We start from the raw sequence: 19221 nt of genomic DNA, 5'->3' as shown, positions 1-19221 counted from the left end.
AAAATATCGCGCACGTTTCGACAAATCGATTTTGCCAAGGTCTCTGTAAGCCTTTTCGTCATCTTTCAATGACCTTTAGAGGAGTTATCTTTTGACAAAGCTTTTGATCAATTTCGATAAAAGGTTTGGGAATGATGTAATTATATTTAACGAAGGTTTTGTTGAAAGTACCGTATTAAGGAGGATTTGATATTTCTGTATGTACTTTTGTATGTATTCGGAAATAAAGTATTTTTATTCTTTTTACTGGAACACAATTTGTTGTGGATCCTGTTCATCGGAGTTCTCATAAGGAAAACCTTAGCTATCTCGAACGATTACATAACCTTAAAGATGTGAGGACGAAATAAGGAAACAATGTATTAGAAGAAAACTACTAATGACTTTATTCAAATATCTATTGTATAATGTAGCTTAACAAGGAGCTTTTATATTTAATTTTAAACAAACTTGAACAACAATAATCTGGTTGAATTATTAAATGATTTTAATTATATATTATGCCCTTAATAAATATCCGTTATCGACAACAAACTCTGAACCAGTAACACCAATGGCTCGGTCACTAGCTAAGAAAAGAATCATGTCAGCTATTTCTACTGACTCTGATACCCGTTTAAGTGGCATCATATCTGCAAAGCTGTCCACGTCAATGTCATCAAGACCTGAATTGTCAAAAAAGTCAGTTTTAACTGGGCCTGGACTAATTGTATTGACTCTTACACCGTTGCTTGCCAGTTCTATGGCACAACATCGAGTAAAATGGTTTAAAGCGGCTTTTGATACAAAATATGGAAGCCGACCTTTTAAACTTGTTGTTGACGTTGCAGCTGCGCTTGATATATTAATAATATTCCCTTTGGTTTTAACTAAGTAAGGTGCCGCAAGTGATGTCATATGAACGTGCGCACGTACGTTAACTCTCATTGTTTTATCGTAACCTTCTAGGAGATTACCTTCTAAAATGGATCCATAATGTAGAAAACCAGCATTGTTTACTAGTACATCAAGTTTACCAAATTCTTTTATAACTAGATTAATGATTTTTTCACATTCTTCATCGTTACCAATATCAGCTTTGATGACCAATGGTTTGGATCCATTTTTGATGCACAATTCGGATACTTTTTGCAGTTTTTCTAAATTTCTTCCAACAATGGCAACTTTGGCTCCAACTTTCGCGAATTCTACGGCGGCTGCGGCACCGATACCAGAGCTGGCTCCGGTGATTAAAACAACTTTGTTAAGAAAACTCATCACTGCTATTTTCTGTTGACAATTGATGTTATTAGAATGACATAGGTGTATTTATATGAAAATGTTTGCTTACCGTGTTCCTTCAAGTGTTTTACTAGATAAGGTATAAATAACACTTGTATTAGTTGTGTAAATAAAACACTTGATAATGAAAGATATAAATTATATTTATCTATGTACGTTTATGTTTTCTAGATAATTCCAAAGACAATATATTACATTGTTCTTTTCTTTTCTTCCCTTTCTTTACTTAAAACTGGACTAAGTTGCAAAGGTTAGTTAAAATTACTGTGAAATGGATAAAAATTTGTTGGAAGTGATTCAATATTGAATCTGATATTCGTTTATTCTATCGTTTTATAAACACTTGTTAATTCGGTGGAACACTTGGCAAGTTCGGAACACGCTTTAAGTACAATACACATAGATAAAAGTAATTACATATTTATTCAATAATTGTTTATTGTGTAATTGCAATTCAGTAAACGCATTATGATACACATTCACAAGGCATAGCTAATTTTACATAAAAAATACGATATTTGTCAAATCAAATCGGGATTATGATCATAAATATAAAGTTGAAACCAAATGATCAAACTTAATTTATAAGACAGAAACTCTAAGCAAAAGTAAAATAACCTTCAAGCCAAGACAGCCAAATAACTGCACTATATATAGTTTTTCCATCTTAATTTCCCAAGGCAATACTGTGCAAACTGACTCTGTTTGCATTAGTGCAAATACACTCACCAAACACTCCCCAACAATTTCATAAAATCAAACCAAAATCTTGGAAATGTCTCGAAAGGACATTGCGCGATTGTGTCCCCTAATCCATTATCATGTTCCGGACTGGAATTTATCCTTATAATTAAGAATGCAACAAGATTCTTTTGTCACCAAATATTTTTCAACTCCGATATAATAAAATAATATTAATTAACAAATGGTTAATGTTTATAGTATAATAATTATATAAAGACATTGTTATTAGGTAACCGACAATTTGATCACGTGAACACTTTTTAACTTTGAATATTTTCAATGCTTTGATTGTGCATCTTAAATCTCCATCTTCTGGAAACTGTTTAAGAGATATTTTATTTGTTATAGAGATATATGATTATGCTCTCTGGTTGATACTTGCTATTTTTTTATATAATAGGGGGGCAAACGAGCCTGCGGGACGCCCGAAAAGGCAGACGTCGCAGCCCATCGACATCTAGGTTTAGTGGGTGCGTTACCGGCCTTTAAGGGAAGAATACGCTCGAATGTTTAATTGATTCTTTGAGGGAAGACCCCCGCCGGTAGTCGATTCCACTTTTTCTCTAGTTCACAAAAGAAAATGCCTTGTGAAACAGACTGTGGATATATATTATATATTCTTATCATATTTTAATTAATATACAAAAGTTAATGATATTATAGCCTAGATTTCTAGCACCCAAACCTAACCTTTTAAATCGTTAACTTTTTAACCAAAGAATGTAATTCTTTTATATTTCTAGTTTTATTACGTAGAATAATTATAATTTTTGTTTGAAAATATATTCTGTGCAAAAGAAAAACTATGATTTTCCTGTGGTGTATTTTGTATAAACAAAAGATCTTATCAAAATACTGTTGATGTCTAGGTTAAGCTAATATTTTTTCGAAAATGGTATATATTATATATTCAGTAACACATTTTGTCTTACAGTAAGGTATGCACGCGCCTAAGAAAACGAATCGTTTAAGGAAAAATAAAAATAACAATATTTCCTTTGCTTTTGTTTGGTGGTCAAAAAATATAGACAAAGAGCTCAAAGAAACAGACGCATATTGTATTAAGTTCTGTCTGTCTTCGGAATACATAAATTAACCGTTTCTTTAAATCGCACATTGTATTACCCAAGGAAATACTCTAAGAGAAGATTCTAAGTAGAAGCCTTTACTAAATGTCTCTCTGATATTTAATGTAATCGGATGGAATAGCACTACACCTAGATTGGCTTCAACTTTGATTAATGTTTGAGTGGTCGACCATTAATCTATCAATTTACTAACTTGGGTGAAGATATTCGATAATATTTGACATATAACTTATAACAGCTGAATGTGTGTAGTAATAAAATAACTTTTCAATTAAACATCTGTATGAATTTTAACATAATTCGTATCTCTAACTGACAAGCTAACTTTTGACTCACTAAATGACGATGAAAAAATATATATCGTCATTCGTTTGGGTATTATGTTTTCTGGTGCCTGAAAAATAAGAATATTCCAAATACCTGCAAAAAAAGTGAAAATGTAATAACGAAAATACGCAGTTGTATATGTGGTTGAAATAAAATTAAGAAACTTTAAAAAATATTTTAATAAACAAAAATACAGGAACAAAGTAATTTGCAATGACATACTTAAGAGGAAAGTACACTCTTAAAGTTGGAAATGTTAATACTTGGCTAAATATTAGCTGGTCGTATCAAACGACTAACGCTCGTTGTGATTAAACGGCTACACAATAATTACTCTTTGTAACCTGACCTGACAAAACACGTTTTAAATGCTGAGTACCTTTGAAAAATGTCAAGAACGAAACGTTATCTAAGTTGTTTTATGAATAAACATTTTACTGAGACGTTAATTTTAATTTTATACATAACTTTTGTAATGGTAGCAGTTAAGTTTAATATAAATGAAGGAATAATAATTTCAAAAAATATTTTTTAATGTCACATCAAAGTGTTTATTTCCCGCCCAAAGCGTGGGCAGGCCAGCCCTTTTGGCCTGATGTCGTATTAAACATGTCGCATATATTGTTTATGTTGTTTCTTTTCATTTACTAAAATATACTGGCGTTTCAATTTTTTTATTTCAAACTGTCAGAAACAGATTCTTTATCGTAGCAAAAACATTCATAACCGCTACAACTCGTAGGAAGCGTTATCCAACCAAAATAGGGATTTAAGGCGAGCGCCACGCATCGCTAAAACCCTGCACTCGGCCATATTACGGAGTGAAGGCTCTCATTGAAAATTTGTACAAAGAATAGTAATTGCCACCGCGTGCTGTAATTAAAAACTAAACAAAAGACTACACGTAAATAACCACTGAATAGGAGACTCAATGTGAAATAATTAGGTGCTATATTTTGAAAAGACGCATGAATAAGAAAATGTAAACCACCATTTTAATAGATTTAAATAGAGTTTTAGTTCACGTCTCGAGGCTTTTAGAGGATGTTTTATTAACGGTTGGTTAGATAGACGCAATACGGAACCATGTACGGTATTTAGCAGCGAAAGCTTCTTAATACATAATACGATTAATATATATGTCGTACGTAGTATATTTGCGTTAAAAAATGTTAACTTAAAATATTATAATCATTACTTTATGACTTAATGAAATGAATAAATATTTACTTCATAAATAATTCTAATACGATTTTCGTCTTAATAGTTACATTTCCCTTCGTAAGTGCGCTGGTATATACTGTGTATAAGATCATAACATGTATGTTTTATAATTTGATCTAGTTCATAAAATCTAACTGAGTTTAATTGCAGTGTTTAACTAAAGAACTCTTTGGTTTGTTACTGTCAAATTATCCCGTAGTGATAAACAGACGAATAACTTAGTTAAAAAGGTGTACGGATTTATAATGTATAACATGTTATGTTTACATAATATACGTTTTTGTGTCTTAGTAATTAGATTTAATAATTCAAAAGATACATTGTGAATCTAGAGCCGGACGGATATAACGGATTATCTAAAAAAAACATACGTGATTTATTGTTTTATTTCATATATAATATGATATATGACATTATGAATATGTATTAAATTGCTGCTGTTCTGTGTATTCAAATGTATATATGTCATTGCATGTCTGGTATATTGTGGAGCAGTATATATTTCACCAGTACTGGATCTTTTTAGCTGACACGAATCAATAGCGTATTTTAAGATTGACCTGGCATGGTTCATATTTAGTATTTTCATATTGAATATTTCATCGAACCAGTTTGTGACAATTTTTCTTTATCCAGACTGACACGAAGTGTTCCCTCATTAGCGATTATGGATTACACAATTATGTTAAATAATCTTTTAAATTGTACCACGTTTGTTACTTTCTATCAACTGGTGTCCATTCTGATTACATCATAGAGAAGATACAGTTATTTAATTAAAGTAACAAATACTGGTGATTTAGTATTTGTTGATGAATAAAAGAAAATCTACTAAACGGTTAGTTATTTTAAATTCACGTTGAAAGCGTTTGAACTGTATTTTGCTAATTATAACTAACAATAGACCATAATCGTCTTAATAAATGAATTTTGTTCTGCTAATTATTCACCCGCCCACTCATGGGTTTTTAAAAGTTTTGCTTTGTACTTATAAACTAAGCAAGAGTTAATAAATAAAACCTGTTTTGTCGAGCACGCGACGTGTTAATTGACGTTTATAATTTTTAGTATTAAACTGCACATTTAACAAACATTTAAGTTATATTTATTTTACTAAGAAATATTCGCATTCCAATTTACCATCAAGTTGTACAGTTTCCGAAATATCTTTATTGAGTTTATATCAGTAAGACGTGTAAAGGGAAGGATGGGCTTAAGTAGCGAGAAGTTGATGAATGGTCTCGCGTTAACTTGTTTTTTACTTCATTTAAATTATACCAAAATAATTATTCCCAAACGTGCGTTATGTTGTATAGTATCATCAATTCACAGCGGTTTACGATAAATCTAGCACACAAATGTGCGGTGACAGATCAATATGAGGTCGTCGCGAATGGCTCTCAGTTGTGAAATAAAATATAAGATAGTACCGATCTGAGTTATAGGACTGCTGTTGACAAGGTGATGAGCTGGTCTACCTGTGCGAGACGTAATAGCGTTTAGCAAAGGAATGCCATCAGCGTAAAGTACATTTATCAGTTGACTTATAGATAAAGAAAATAATAATACAATTTTATTCATGATAGAAACCATAGCAGAAACCCGCTGTGTTGTGGAATAGATTACAACTATTCCATGGTACAGAGTGCATGTTTAAAACATTTATTTAATAAAAAGTTATCTTAGTATTACATCTAACGATTGAATGCTTGAGTATGTGGTGTGTGTTCGGTTAATACATTCTGTATTTGAGAGCGTGGTTGAGAAGCGTACGTGTTGCTGAGCTGTGTCTGTGTTACACAGTTTTTAATAAAGTTTCAATTGATTAACACTCCATTTTACAGTTATTACATACTAACTCAATATCTGCAGGTTGAATTTACTATAACACTACCATAACAGTTAAATGCATTTCGACATGAGACAATATCGATTCTACGAAATATGCAGACACAAAGTTTCCGCAGATTAAATAAAATATCGCTGTAGAGATATCGCCTCAAACAGACAAGTAGAAGAAGTGAAGTATAAAATTGCTGAATAAGAAACGGCCAATTCACGCTCCGCCGTGAGGCCGCTTCAAAATTTTACTTTACTTACGAATTTATTCCATTTTTCGATCGACGGTATTTGCTCAGCGATTGAGGCGTTCTCACCAAAAGCGTATAGATACAAGAGCTTCAAGCGTTTGAACAGTACATTGAAAATCGTGCGAAGTTCAAACATCTATTTAGATAAGAATACCTGAGCCGAACCTTCAAGCTTAATTAACTTCGATTGGCATAAAATCGATTTCACTGACATGAATCGAGATAGCGCCATCGTTATACGAATCGGTCTAATTCACGTTTTATCAAAAGTAGCATTCCAAAAGTCGGGAAGTAATAAAACAGGACTGTCTTGAAATCGGGGAAATTATAAAATGGAATTCCATTTGAGGTTTAATTCAGACGGGAATAAAATCCTAACGTAGAGGCTCGGCGGTCGAAGGACGGCGTTTGGGACGAATATAGGGTAATTGAAATTTTTCTTAATCCCCTCGAGTGGTTCTCGATGTTACGTTTGCCGAAATTCGATTAATATAATTGATGTCACTGCCGAATGCGGAAATCAGGGTTGTGAATAAAAATATTAAGAAAAAAATAATAATTTTTGAACACTATAAATTTTTACAGAAATCGGATTATATAACTTACCTTTATAGCTAATATTATGTTGTCTCTATCTTTTAAAAGTCCGTTTGGAAATTCCTAGAAATATTCAGAACTATGTCACATTGGTTGATATTTGGTTTTTTGCCAACTAAAACATTGTAGTGAAAACGTTAATGTAGTTAAAACAGTTGTGCGCACTGTTAGAAGGAAAACTTTGTAATTTTTGATGCTTATTAACTTAATGCTAATTTAAGTGTTTCGGAGTGAAATTGAGAATACTATTTAAGTTTTATATAACTGTATTTATAATTATATTTATTAAGATTACTACTTAATTCGAAAATGAGCGAATAACCATTATTACTAAAGGATTATACATGGACATCACTATGATAATTTAAGCTTGCTTGCCTGGTAGCTTTAACATAGCATCATACTCATAATTTCCAACACCAATAATATATACTCATACCTATGTCTATGGAGGTACAATAAATAATTTATTAATGTACATAACATGAATAGAATGATATTTCGAATTTTCATTATAAAACAAATAAAACTTTATTTAACCACAATAGTCAAAAGCTTTTACTATGTGTACTCAGTAATCAATTAAAAAAAAGGCGATTTTAATTAAATTTTACTGCAAGTTCTCAAATCAAGGGCATAGAGCGGACAAAAAGAACTGGCAAGAAACTCTGAACTTTATTCAGTGTAACTTGTATAACATAAATCCTATTCATTCACTTTTATTAGGTACCGTATATGATTTAGCTCAATAAAAATAAAAACCACTTTAAATCACTTGTACTCATGAAAAAACAGTTTCCTCATATTTCTCTCAATTAGTGTACTAGTGAATAACGAGGCGGCGTACAAAGATTTTTGCTATGCAGTTTGCAGCAGGTACATTTAATTTTAAATGAATTACTTCGCTTCCAAATGATTTAAAACAAGCATAGGTTATCATTATTTTTTGAATTGGAAGTTCTAATGTATATATATGAAAAGCCAAAAATTTTGGGTGTTATACTCCACCTAAATGTATAAAAGTTCATTTATATTCCACAATATCTAGATGTTCTTTTAACTAATCACGTGAGAGGATGTGATTTCGAAACCAGCTTGTTATAATGTTTGCAATGACGAACATATAATAAAGTCAAAGTCACAACTTAAAACTGTATCAGTACTTCTCATACTTTTTGAAGCTATACTTCTTTGGGCGCTGGAGAAAAATGATAAGAGTGAATTTTTACGATGCGCGCGTACACCAACACCTAATTTCGACATCGTAAAGTTAGGTCTAGGTGGCATGGAAATCGATATCTATGTTTAAGTTGTATATTCTAGTATTTTTATATTTAGAACACATGTTTCTTAACAGTACAATTAAACAGTGTGAATAAATATATATTATTTTGGTATTTTTAAATCAATTTCATATACGAAGGTGATAGTCGTTACTAATAAATTATTTATTTAAATAAAATCTTTTTCATTAATTTTAATACTTATCTTTCACTACTGCATTTTTAATTATTTTTTTCCATACGCCAAAGAAGTATAACTTCTAACACGTGTACATAAGTACACACACTTTTTTGTATTGGCTTAGAAGAAAAAAACGTAATTTAAAACAGATTTATACATAAACGTGCTATAAGCCTTAGTAAGCTATGGAATGTTTGTGTAACGTTTTTATAATCAAATCAGTGTGAAGGAATTCAATAGATTTTGGCATTTAATAGTTATTTTGTGTTCAAGCCTTTTCCTTTTCCTTTGAATCAAACAATGAAATATGTATGTTATAATAGCTATATAAAGGTTTGTTTTAGCCTGAAACCCTTTATGAGGGTATTAGAAAGTACATTAGCGGCGAGTTGTAGACAGAGCACGTGCTAAACTTTTCTCGGGGTATCAGGTAACATACATTCTCATTAAAACTTTACTAACCGTGAAATATTTTAACTCGCCAATTTAAAGCGTTTCATTATTTACTATACGTTGAATATGATAAATTTAATCTGGTGATCGATGTTGGTATGATTAATCATGATATAGCAATAACCTTTCAACAGTCTATATAATCTATATATAAAAATGAATCCCTATTTCCCTTGGTCACTTGATGACCAGTGAACGGCTGGACCGATTTCGCTAATTCTTTTTTTGTTGTGTGTTAATACCACAAGAATAAAACAGTTAAATTATAGTATTATCAAGAATGCGTCGTATTACAATTAAAAGTGGCATTTCGTATCACATTACATTTTAGTAAAAAATGTTTTCTTCTGTGTACATAATATGTATTATTTAATAAATTATACTTGTATACCTAAATCGTATGCTAAAGGTATATTCTACTCTCTTTTTAGAATGCACAAATTAGATGTCAAATGAAGCGACCCTTTCGACATCATCTAGTATAAACATTGTATACGTCATATGGATTTACCCGACTCTGCTCCGCTCTCAAAATGGCGGGATTCCACAAATATCTGACGGCTTGGCGTGTTTCATCGACTGCCACCTGCATTCTTCAGCGCCTGTCTTGGTATTTAAGAAATTCCCTTAATTCCAGACTTATTGCATTTTTGCAGTGTTTGTTGGAGGTCTGGTGCTCAAAATTACTACTCGTATGTATGGTAAATGTATGGTATAAACAAAGCTGTTAAAAAAGTATACCTCCTATAAAAGTGGACCTCCTGGACCACGCACGCGCAGTTAGCCATGCAATCGGTAGTACCCTACATTGACCAGTCAATGAGATTAGAGAGAGAACTTATTCCTTGTAAATAAGTGATGCTTTTACGAAGTAATTATCGCACATTCATATATCATATCCTCATATTCTTATAGTTACTTTTTTGTAGGGAAAATCCGTCAAGCAATACGTCTAATTGTTAAGAATTTGACAACTAAGATATTACATCTGGCATTGAGTGGCAACTGCGAAATTTTATTGCTTCAGCAGAAAACTCATAATTTTTATGGACAGTAAATAACTCATAACTAAGAGTGGAGGTGTGAAATTATTACGATATTATTCTATTGTAGGATTTGGCGTCCTTTGACATCAGGGTTTTAGACTTTTAAAAACCCCGGTAATTGCCCGAATAATTTCAGAAGAAGGTAATTTTAGGTATTCCTATAGAATCGGTAAACCCGATCTATTTGCTTTTTATATTGATTACTCGAGTTAATTGAATGCATTACTTATTTATTAATAAGTTAATACCAAATTAGATAATGTACAAAATGAGGTTAATTATAGTATTTTGATGAAATAATCTATTAAATTATAGGTATTGGTAAGAATCTTAACATTATTACTACTTATAGGTGTACAATTAAAATGTTCAAGATATTTTAAGTAAATAAAGAAAAGGTTTCAACGTCAAATCTCTTTTTTTTTAATTTTAAACTACAGTTCAATAAAAGCATCGACTTCCTGACAGCTGATTACCATTTAGCCGCCATTGTGGCGAACGGAAATAAGAAACGGCGTCAAATTGAAAATTCCTCTCTTTACATTACTTCATTTTAAATTTCACTTGGCTATTTCTCAAAGCAAATGAAATTCTAACAGGGCATGTCGTATTATATATTGTCAACGAAGGCAACACGTTGTACTACAAAACCGGAAGACTGAAATAATTGAAAACAATAGGCAGTGTATAAGATCACTTTCAAGCTATGATTAAAATAAAAAAACTATATAAAATTCCGTATTATGGAATACGTATATATAATATAAGAATATAATAGTTTTTGGCCGATTCCCGGATTGTATTATCTATGAATTTTTCTTTATTTGTAAATAAATAAATAGTATTACTTATTTCTGTTAACATTATTATATTGACAGCAAATTGTATTGTGTCTCTTAGATTTTTGTTTAACAATATCTCTTTGAAGTTAGTTTCTGTTAGGTCAATTTTTTTTAACTTCGGATTTGTACCTTTTGTAGCAATATTGGATAGCCAATCAATGCATGTACCGTTCCTTGTATATATTGTTATAACATTTGTATTATCACAATAATAGTTAGTGTTTTGTTTAACCTTACATCTGTGGAATTGTGATGAGAATCCACCGTGCCCTGTCAACAACTGTGTTACCAGTGTTGTTAGTTTTATATCATTCGCTATTGAATACGGTAGCACGGTTGCATTTACGGTAGGAATAAAAATATAGTATAGAACAACTTTGAATCTTTTGTATATGAAATCAATTTTTTTTAGAATTTTGGTCTTTTATATATCTTGTTGGATAGTGTGATTAAAAAGTTTGATGATAATTCATTTTAGATCACTTAACCTAGAACACAGGAGTAATATTCAGATAATAAAAAATAGCAGACCTCACCAGTAATAGGAATTTTACAGCACCTTTATTAAAGAGTGCCATGACGTCATAAAAGGATGCCAAGCCTAGACACACCTAAACAGCAATAAGTTCGTTATAAAAAAGACATTGGGCGCATTAGTTGGCATCTAGTCTAATAGTGTCGTGCATTAGGGCCCGCTTGGGGAACAATAAAGGGGTAATCACCCCTTGTGTGGGGAGAATCGGGCCGGGAGGGCCGAGTTGGGAGATAACGCGTTTTATTATTTTGATGATGTTGTATGCTATTTCATTGATAAGAAGATATATTTGAGAATTAATTTTTTATCTGATATTAACAATAGTAAAGATATAATTCGTGATACTTCCATTAATTGTGCATTTTATACTCTTGGTAATAACATGTTGGAAGTAAGAAACACTCGGAAATTATCAGTAAATTTATGTACATATTTAATAAAGAAGTAATTATTATACGATAATCTATAATTGCTTAAGTTCTAATGTAATTGATGTGTATATGTAAGTGTGTTAAATTTGTGATGTCATATTTTCTTGTATTTTTTAGGCATATACATTGTTTTAGAATGTATAAATAAATAAATAAACAAAAATCTGATTTTTATTAAAGGTGATTTGGAGAATATTTTTTTATAACGTTTCATTTTATGTTAACGTTTTTATAAAGACTTTTAATATTAATTTTCTAAGGCGGTCATGGTATATATTATAGCCTTATAAAACTTAACTCGCTAAAGTATATATTTTAAACTATTACCAATCGCGTAATGTTTGACTCGAAGCAGCACGACTGAACAACTATATCACTATGATTTTTGCTCTTGCTGAGAATACAGAAGGCTTAACCGGCACTTATCACTCAACATAATGTACTATTTTCTAGAAGTATTGGGAAATATTCGATATTCGGAATTCAAATATGCAATGTAAAGTAAAACCTTTACGATGACAACGTCCGGTTCGTTTCCTTTGATTGTATTCCTAACATTTAAGAATTATTTCATAAAAATGAATATTGTGTTATTTTCTAAATATCTGGAACTTTGATATAAAGGTTGGCAAAAGCGGTGAATAGAAATTGTAAAATAAATTTGTAATATTTTAACACTTAAATTCACTCATTCCTATCTGAAGTCAGGCGGTATTATGTTTTTAATATCGTTGGTATTATGTCGGTAAACCTTAGCAAGTACAGCGCGATCATCATTCCTCGGTGTCCCTGACAGATATTAAATTCACATCCCGGTCCCGCTGTCCACATATTCGCGATACGAATGTACGAAAGCTCATATATTGGTTTCACAAAATGTAGTTTAAAAACAAACTGTATTTCATTACCCTTAAATTATATAAGAAGTGGCTCTTTAACCTATAGTATTGGCTTAAATTAGCCTTTAACCTATTTACAAAACCATAAAAATAAATTCAAACTATAAGAAAAAGGATATAGCAGGCAATAGCAGTGTTGGCCTAGTGGCTGAGGTCGTAGGTTCGATCCCCAGCTGTGCACCAATGGACTTTCTTTCTATGTGCGCATTTAACATTTGCTCGAACAGTGAAGGAAAACATCATGAGGAAACCGACATGTCTTAGACCCAAAAACGTAACAATAGAAAACTAGGAAGACAAATAAGAGGATATGCGAAGAGCAGCAGGCCCTATGTGGCTACGTAAAGCTAGATATAGAGAATAATAGAAGCTCTTACAGTTGCCTATATCTGAGCCAAGTTGTATAATAGAACTCAACCGCCTTGCCGATAATTATTACTTAGTGGTGATTATTATTTTTAATGTTAATTTATAAGTACTTCACATATGTATGTCTTGGTATAAATAATTACAACAATGCTTTTACATATTATTATTATAATTATATTGCAAGTATTAATCGATTGTTCCGATAAAGTTTACTTCTAATAGTGTTCATTATCGTATGTTTATTACAGCTAAGTGAAACACGGTACAGTCTCAAAGTTAATCATGGCGCGGATCTCATTTACATAATGTTTTCTCAGCCGGCTTGCTTAGGATAACTTTTAAGAACTTTTTCCTCCTTGAATAATTAAAAGTGACTACATTTGCATTAGTGAAACACGGTGCTGGATAGTTTCTTTTTTGTATTTTTTCTACGGCGCCGGTTGAATTGAGATACTTAGGTACATTTTAGCTAAAGCCTATGACTTTGTCTGAATATAAGAAAAACTTGTTGTTTTTAAGCAAGCTCTATGTTCATGAATAATTTCTTTAATAAAATATATGTAAATAAATAAGCGTGCTACTCTTAAGATCTCAACCATGAGGACATGCGTATAAATCATTATTATTAGCTGTTTATTTTTTACTTTTTTTTATAGAACAGGAGGCAAACGGGCAGGAGGCTCACCTGGTGTTAAGTGATACCGCCGCCCATGGACACTCTCAATGCCAGAGGGCTCGCGAGTGCGGCCTTTTAAGACTTGGTGCGCTCTTTTCTTGGAGGACCCTAAGTCAAATTGGCTCGGAAATACTTCAGTGGGCAGCTAGTGTGGCAGTGATGGTGTGGGGCAAAAACCGCCTAGAAAAACGCGCAGTTGTGAAACGGCGGACGTCGAGGTGATAAGGGTGGAAATTCGTATTCTGCCTCGACTTCCGATGATGAAACACAGCAGATATACTTTCTAGCAGAGTATAAATAATATTAATACCTTAATAGCTGCAGCTAAGTTTCATCATCGGACGGGAAGTGAAATACGAAATGGCAATTAAATAGCACATATTGTATGTCCTTCGTTCCACAACCAAGCGTTTAAGGCAAATGTGCCACGCACCCTCACGATGTGGAATTAGGTACCTATTGCAGTATTTCCGAACAAATACGACTAAGGTTCCTTGAAGAAAAGAGCGTACACATTCTTAAAAACACGTCTATGGTTACTTGACATCGGATTAGTCACAAAGAAAATCTAATACTAGCTCATTCTGTGCAATGCATTTGTCAAGCCTACGGTGCCTAAAGGTGAAACAAATTAACTTTAAATATGTTATTTATTTATTGACTATATATCATCTCAGTTCTTTCTTTTAAATTGCTATATTATAGAGTTTTAAAATTGGTTTTTATACAACAGCTGGAGGCTAAAAAGTTTCATTATGGCACAATTACTTTCCCGACAATAAATTTATTCGGCAGGTAAGTGCGCCGAAAGAATTTCCAATATTCCCCAAAATATTTGAACTTAAAATGTTTCAACATGAGGCTTTTAGGCTTCAATTTTTGTGTTTTTCCTGATTAAAAATATTTTAACCTCATTGTTTGTATGCAAGGTGTTAAATTACTCGTTTGAATTTTTTATCACTTTTCATAAAACTGCGCTACAAAACATAAAATCTTGTGACTGGTTTTGATCTCAGCGCAGAAGAATTCACCGAAAGCAACCCCTTCCATGCTGACAGTGGACTTAAGCAATGTTGGAGACTCAATTCTAGCCTCAATGCTATTCACTTTCACCCAGAAACTGTGAAGTCAAATTAAAAAATCCTTTGAGCCGCGAGCGGGAGTTTGCGTTTGTTCAGGGAGGTTGTCTGTTATCGTCACCTCGGGATGCTTGAAGGAACGGATCTACCTACTCTGTGGCTGTGCGAAGGCGATGGCTATCCACGATTCTATCAGTCGGAATGGCTCGGCTTCGATACTACCGATCACGCGCGCTATTCATGAATTTGCCTTGGCATATGACCTGACATAAATGGTTCCCGCAATTTTGTGAGAACCAGATGTGATCACAAACCATCTTTTTCGACCTTCTGTTAACACATCCAGAGATCTACCAAGTCTCTGTGGGTTCACGTGGGTCCTCTGGATTGTGTGCGTGGTCCGAACTACAATGCCTACTGCGCGCCCTCCGCGGCGCTATCTCCGCAAAGAGGAAATCACTAATGACCAAGGCACATTGCCAGATTTGGCCACAGATTGGCCCACCTCCCTTTGAGAACCGAACCTTCTGGTCTCTCGTCAAAGCTTTCCTAGAAAATTTCAGACAGCTCTCCTGTACTTCACAGAGAGAATGACTCGCTTCCTTGCACTCGTGCCCTTGAGTTGGCTCCGGTTCTAACAAAAAAAAAGGTGATCACTCTGACCTGTCCTACTAAGTCCAACAGTTATAACCTCCTTTTTCTCCCAAATAATGAAATGGACTGGATCTCCAGCTTTTTGGCAGTTTTGAACACCAAGGTAATCGACGGAACATGTTCTAACCTTCAACCCATTAACTCCAGCGTTCATGAGTAGCTAGATTCCACAAGGCTATGGTCAAGCCCTGTTAATTCTCCATATCAATGATATGTTGCAACATAGAGGTATTCATTGTTTTTTTATATAAGACATGGGGTCTGTTAACAAGCTAAACATTTAAAAATTGTATCTTCTAGAATCGTTCATATATCTATGTAGGGCCAGACCGGTAACTGTTATCTGGCTATTTATATTAAATATAATAAAAATTATGCAAATACTATTACCCGGACCACATAAAAGTATATTAAATAATGAAAGAAAAGAAAACAACGCCAAAGATAACGATAACAAATATAATATAATATATTATACAACATGATTCATGTTGACTTATTGCATAACTTTTTGCTAATTAAATGAAGTTTTAATCAAGCAATTAATTTAAATCGTCATAATCCGCCCTTATACTCCCATAAAACTCAAGGCGACAGTTACTGAACGTAATATAATACGATTTAAAAAACCTACTAAGCTCTCCTCTGTTGAAGCTCATTCATCATTTTCCACTTCATTATTAAAGAAAAACTAAAACACGCTGAAGCTTTCTTTGAAAATGTCCAAGCGACACTGACGGATTATAAATTTTAAATTGCAATCATTTATCATGTTGAAGCCAGTTCGGCCCTGTAAACACCTACTGGCTGACGAAATTTATGTGACAAAATTAAAGTTGCCTACAATCCTTCGTCTTTCATAGACACTCTAATATTCAGAATAATATTATTTTATTTATTTCCTATTATATTTTATGAGATCGTAGGTTCGATCCCCGGCTGTGCACCAATGGAGTTTCTTTCTATGTGCGTAATAAACATTTGCTCGAACGGTGAAGGAAAACATCGTGAGGAAACCGATATGTCTTAGACCCAAAAAGTCGACGACTTGCCTATTATATGAAAAATGATCATGAAACAGATTCAGAAATCTGAGGCCAAGACCTAAAGAGGTTGTAGCGCCACTGATTTATTTTTATTACTTAAATGTTGAAGATTGTTCAGTATAACTAACATACTGGTTGATAAGTCTAAGTCTTCAAACCATTTACAATGGTATGCATTTTTTTCAGCAAAAAGGTTTACTATGCTAACGATGTAATGTCTAAGAACGTACTTTAGAACAAGACAGCTAATGGAAACCACAACAAAAGACTTCGATTAAAACCACTCAAGGATCTATAAGAGAGCAGACGATTTTTAATTATGCAATATCTATTGAGGTCAAGCGACGCGGACTTTAAACGAACAATGGGAAGGAAATGAATGTTCGCTATGTGATGTATGCAGCTACAAATAATATGAAATAAGCTACATGTTGATGACTTTTTATCTACAAGTTGATGTTGACATTTAGGGTCTGTTTCACAATGTCCGGATAAGTTCCAAATAAGCTATTTATTATTTATTTGTAGGATAAACAGTATTTTTGCGTTTCACGACTGTCAGATAGTGCTATTTGTCATGAACAGCCAAGTATCTTATTCGGAACTTTTATCTTTCGAATAATTTGTGTTGCATAGTTATTTGGCACTTTATCCATACATTGTGAAACAGGCCCTTAGTCTATTTGAATGTTTTGTTTGAAAATTTAATCACTGAAAACTGGAGGAGCATATACATTATACACATTGGATAAACTAACCTCTTTATATTATTTATTTATTTATTTATCAGATTATAACTGAACCTTGTTTGTGGTGTAATAGGTTTGTCTATACTGTATGTGTGTGTGTTGGGAATGTATTAGGAAGCTTTAATATTAATTATAAATTGAATATGAAAGTTTGTGGGCGCAAATGAACATATGATTACGGGACACATAAATTATAACATAAATATTTTAACATCTGTGGGTAAATATGTAATTTGCTAACACAACATGACTGTGGAAACACCTTGACCTATGACAAAATAAATATAAAGCTTGCCAATTAGGAAGTTCTTTGAAACCTCTTAATATTTCATACAGCTATTATTAAATCTATAAATTGTGCATTCACCGGAGCACAGCTTTGAGTCTCACTTGATGGGCCTTTTAAACGCCCAAAAGCCTCCGCTAAATTAAAGCACTTCAATTTTATATAAAAACTCCGGGGTATTTTTAAATGTCATTTTTGAAGCCTGTTTTTAAAAGCGTTAGTGTGTTAAACTTTATGGAATAAGCTTGAAATATTCACAATATTTTAAAAGTATGTGTTTACTTCGTTTATGGCAACCTCGTTAATGAATTTCGTGCTCTACTTTCAGAAATATCAAAACTAGCTAGTAAACGGGCAGGAGGCTCACCTGATGTTAAGTGATACGATGCTAGGGCTCGCGAGTGTGTTGCCGGCCTCTTAAGACGTGACTTCGTTCAGATCAAAATTTTTTCCTAAATGATACTTTGTAAAGTAGATATGTATATCTATCTCAATCGTAAGCTATATACGTAATAATAAATATTAATAACAATAATTTACAAGATTTAGACTTATAATTGCTACACCTTAACTAATTAAGAGCTTTTAAGTAGAACTTTCATTTTCAATTTTCAATTACATAACTATGTTTTTCACCGACTTCATATTCCAATGTATCACACATACCCTACGATAAAAATAACACTTCTTAATTTTAACACTGAAAATACACTACATACAAATATTAAGAGAGGTTATAAAAGCGACGCAGGGAAAATCTGAATTTTCGCAACGACCTCTAAATGCCCCGTGATGTCATATAGCGAGGATACTGTCCCATATCCTTTTTATTTTATTAGTAATAGTCAATAAAGCGTTCGATGTTTTCTCTCGCAAGGCATAGCAGTTTGACACTTTTATTAGAGCCGGCGCGATTAAAAGCTCTATCATCTGATAAAGCTTCAAGGGAAAACGACCCGTAATTCGGAGTTGGAAAGGTGAATATCACGTGTCGCGTTTTGATTGAATGTTGGGTTGTAATGAGATGGTCAGCAGTTATTGATTCACGTGGTTCCATTAGGCTGGATATAGAGATGTGCCTAATCGTATCGATAGAAATTTATTGAAGCCGTTTTCATAACGAGAAGGTCTTACATTCGACACGAGAAAATCTATGGATGGTTGTATGGTTTTACCAAAGACATAATAATTTCTATAAAGTTCACTTTACGTAAAACAGCTATTCCAAGTGTATTTCTTTTTCAGTCAAGAAATATATCACTGGAATAAACCGCGAGTTATAACTTTAAAAATATACGAAAATTATTATATTTTAGATACTGAAAGTTGTGAAATAATTCT

At 32.8% G+C, this 19221-nt stretch overlaps 2 protein-coding genes across 2 annotated transcripts in view; one reads left to right on the top strand and one right to left on the bottom strand.

Annotated features, from left to right (window-relative positions):
- Nucleotides 1-19221, top strand: part of LOC111003671 (CUGBP Elav-like family member 4) — a 398713-nt gene that overhangs the window by 8755 nt on the left and 370737 nt on the right. The window lies entirely within an intron of this gene.
- On the bottom strand, nt 363-1301 carry LOC111003673 (uncharacterized oxidoreductase TM_0325-like). Its single transcript, XM_022274305.2, has one exon. The coding sequence runs from the start codon at nt 1255-1257 to the stop codon at nt 499-501; it is 759 nt and encodes a 252-aa protein (XP_022129997.2). The 5' UTR covers nt 1258-1301; the 3' UTR covers nt 363-498.

This window comes from Pieris rapae, chromosome 9 (genome assembly GCF_905147795.1).
Source record: "Pieris rapae chromosome 9, ilPieRapa1.1, whole genome shotgun sequence".
NCBI lineage: Eukaryota > Metazoa > Arthropoda > Insecta > Lepidoptera > Pieridae > Pieris > Pieris rapae.
This window is presented reverse-complemented; position numbering and strand designations above follow the sequence as displayed.

Bases quoted from the DNA above. Each gene is read 5' to 3' on its own strand.
- LOC111003673 (XM_022274305.2), bottom strand. From the start codon at position 1,257: ATGAGTTTTCTTAACAAAGTTGTTTTAATCACCGGAGCCAGCTCTGGT.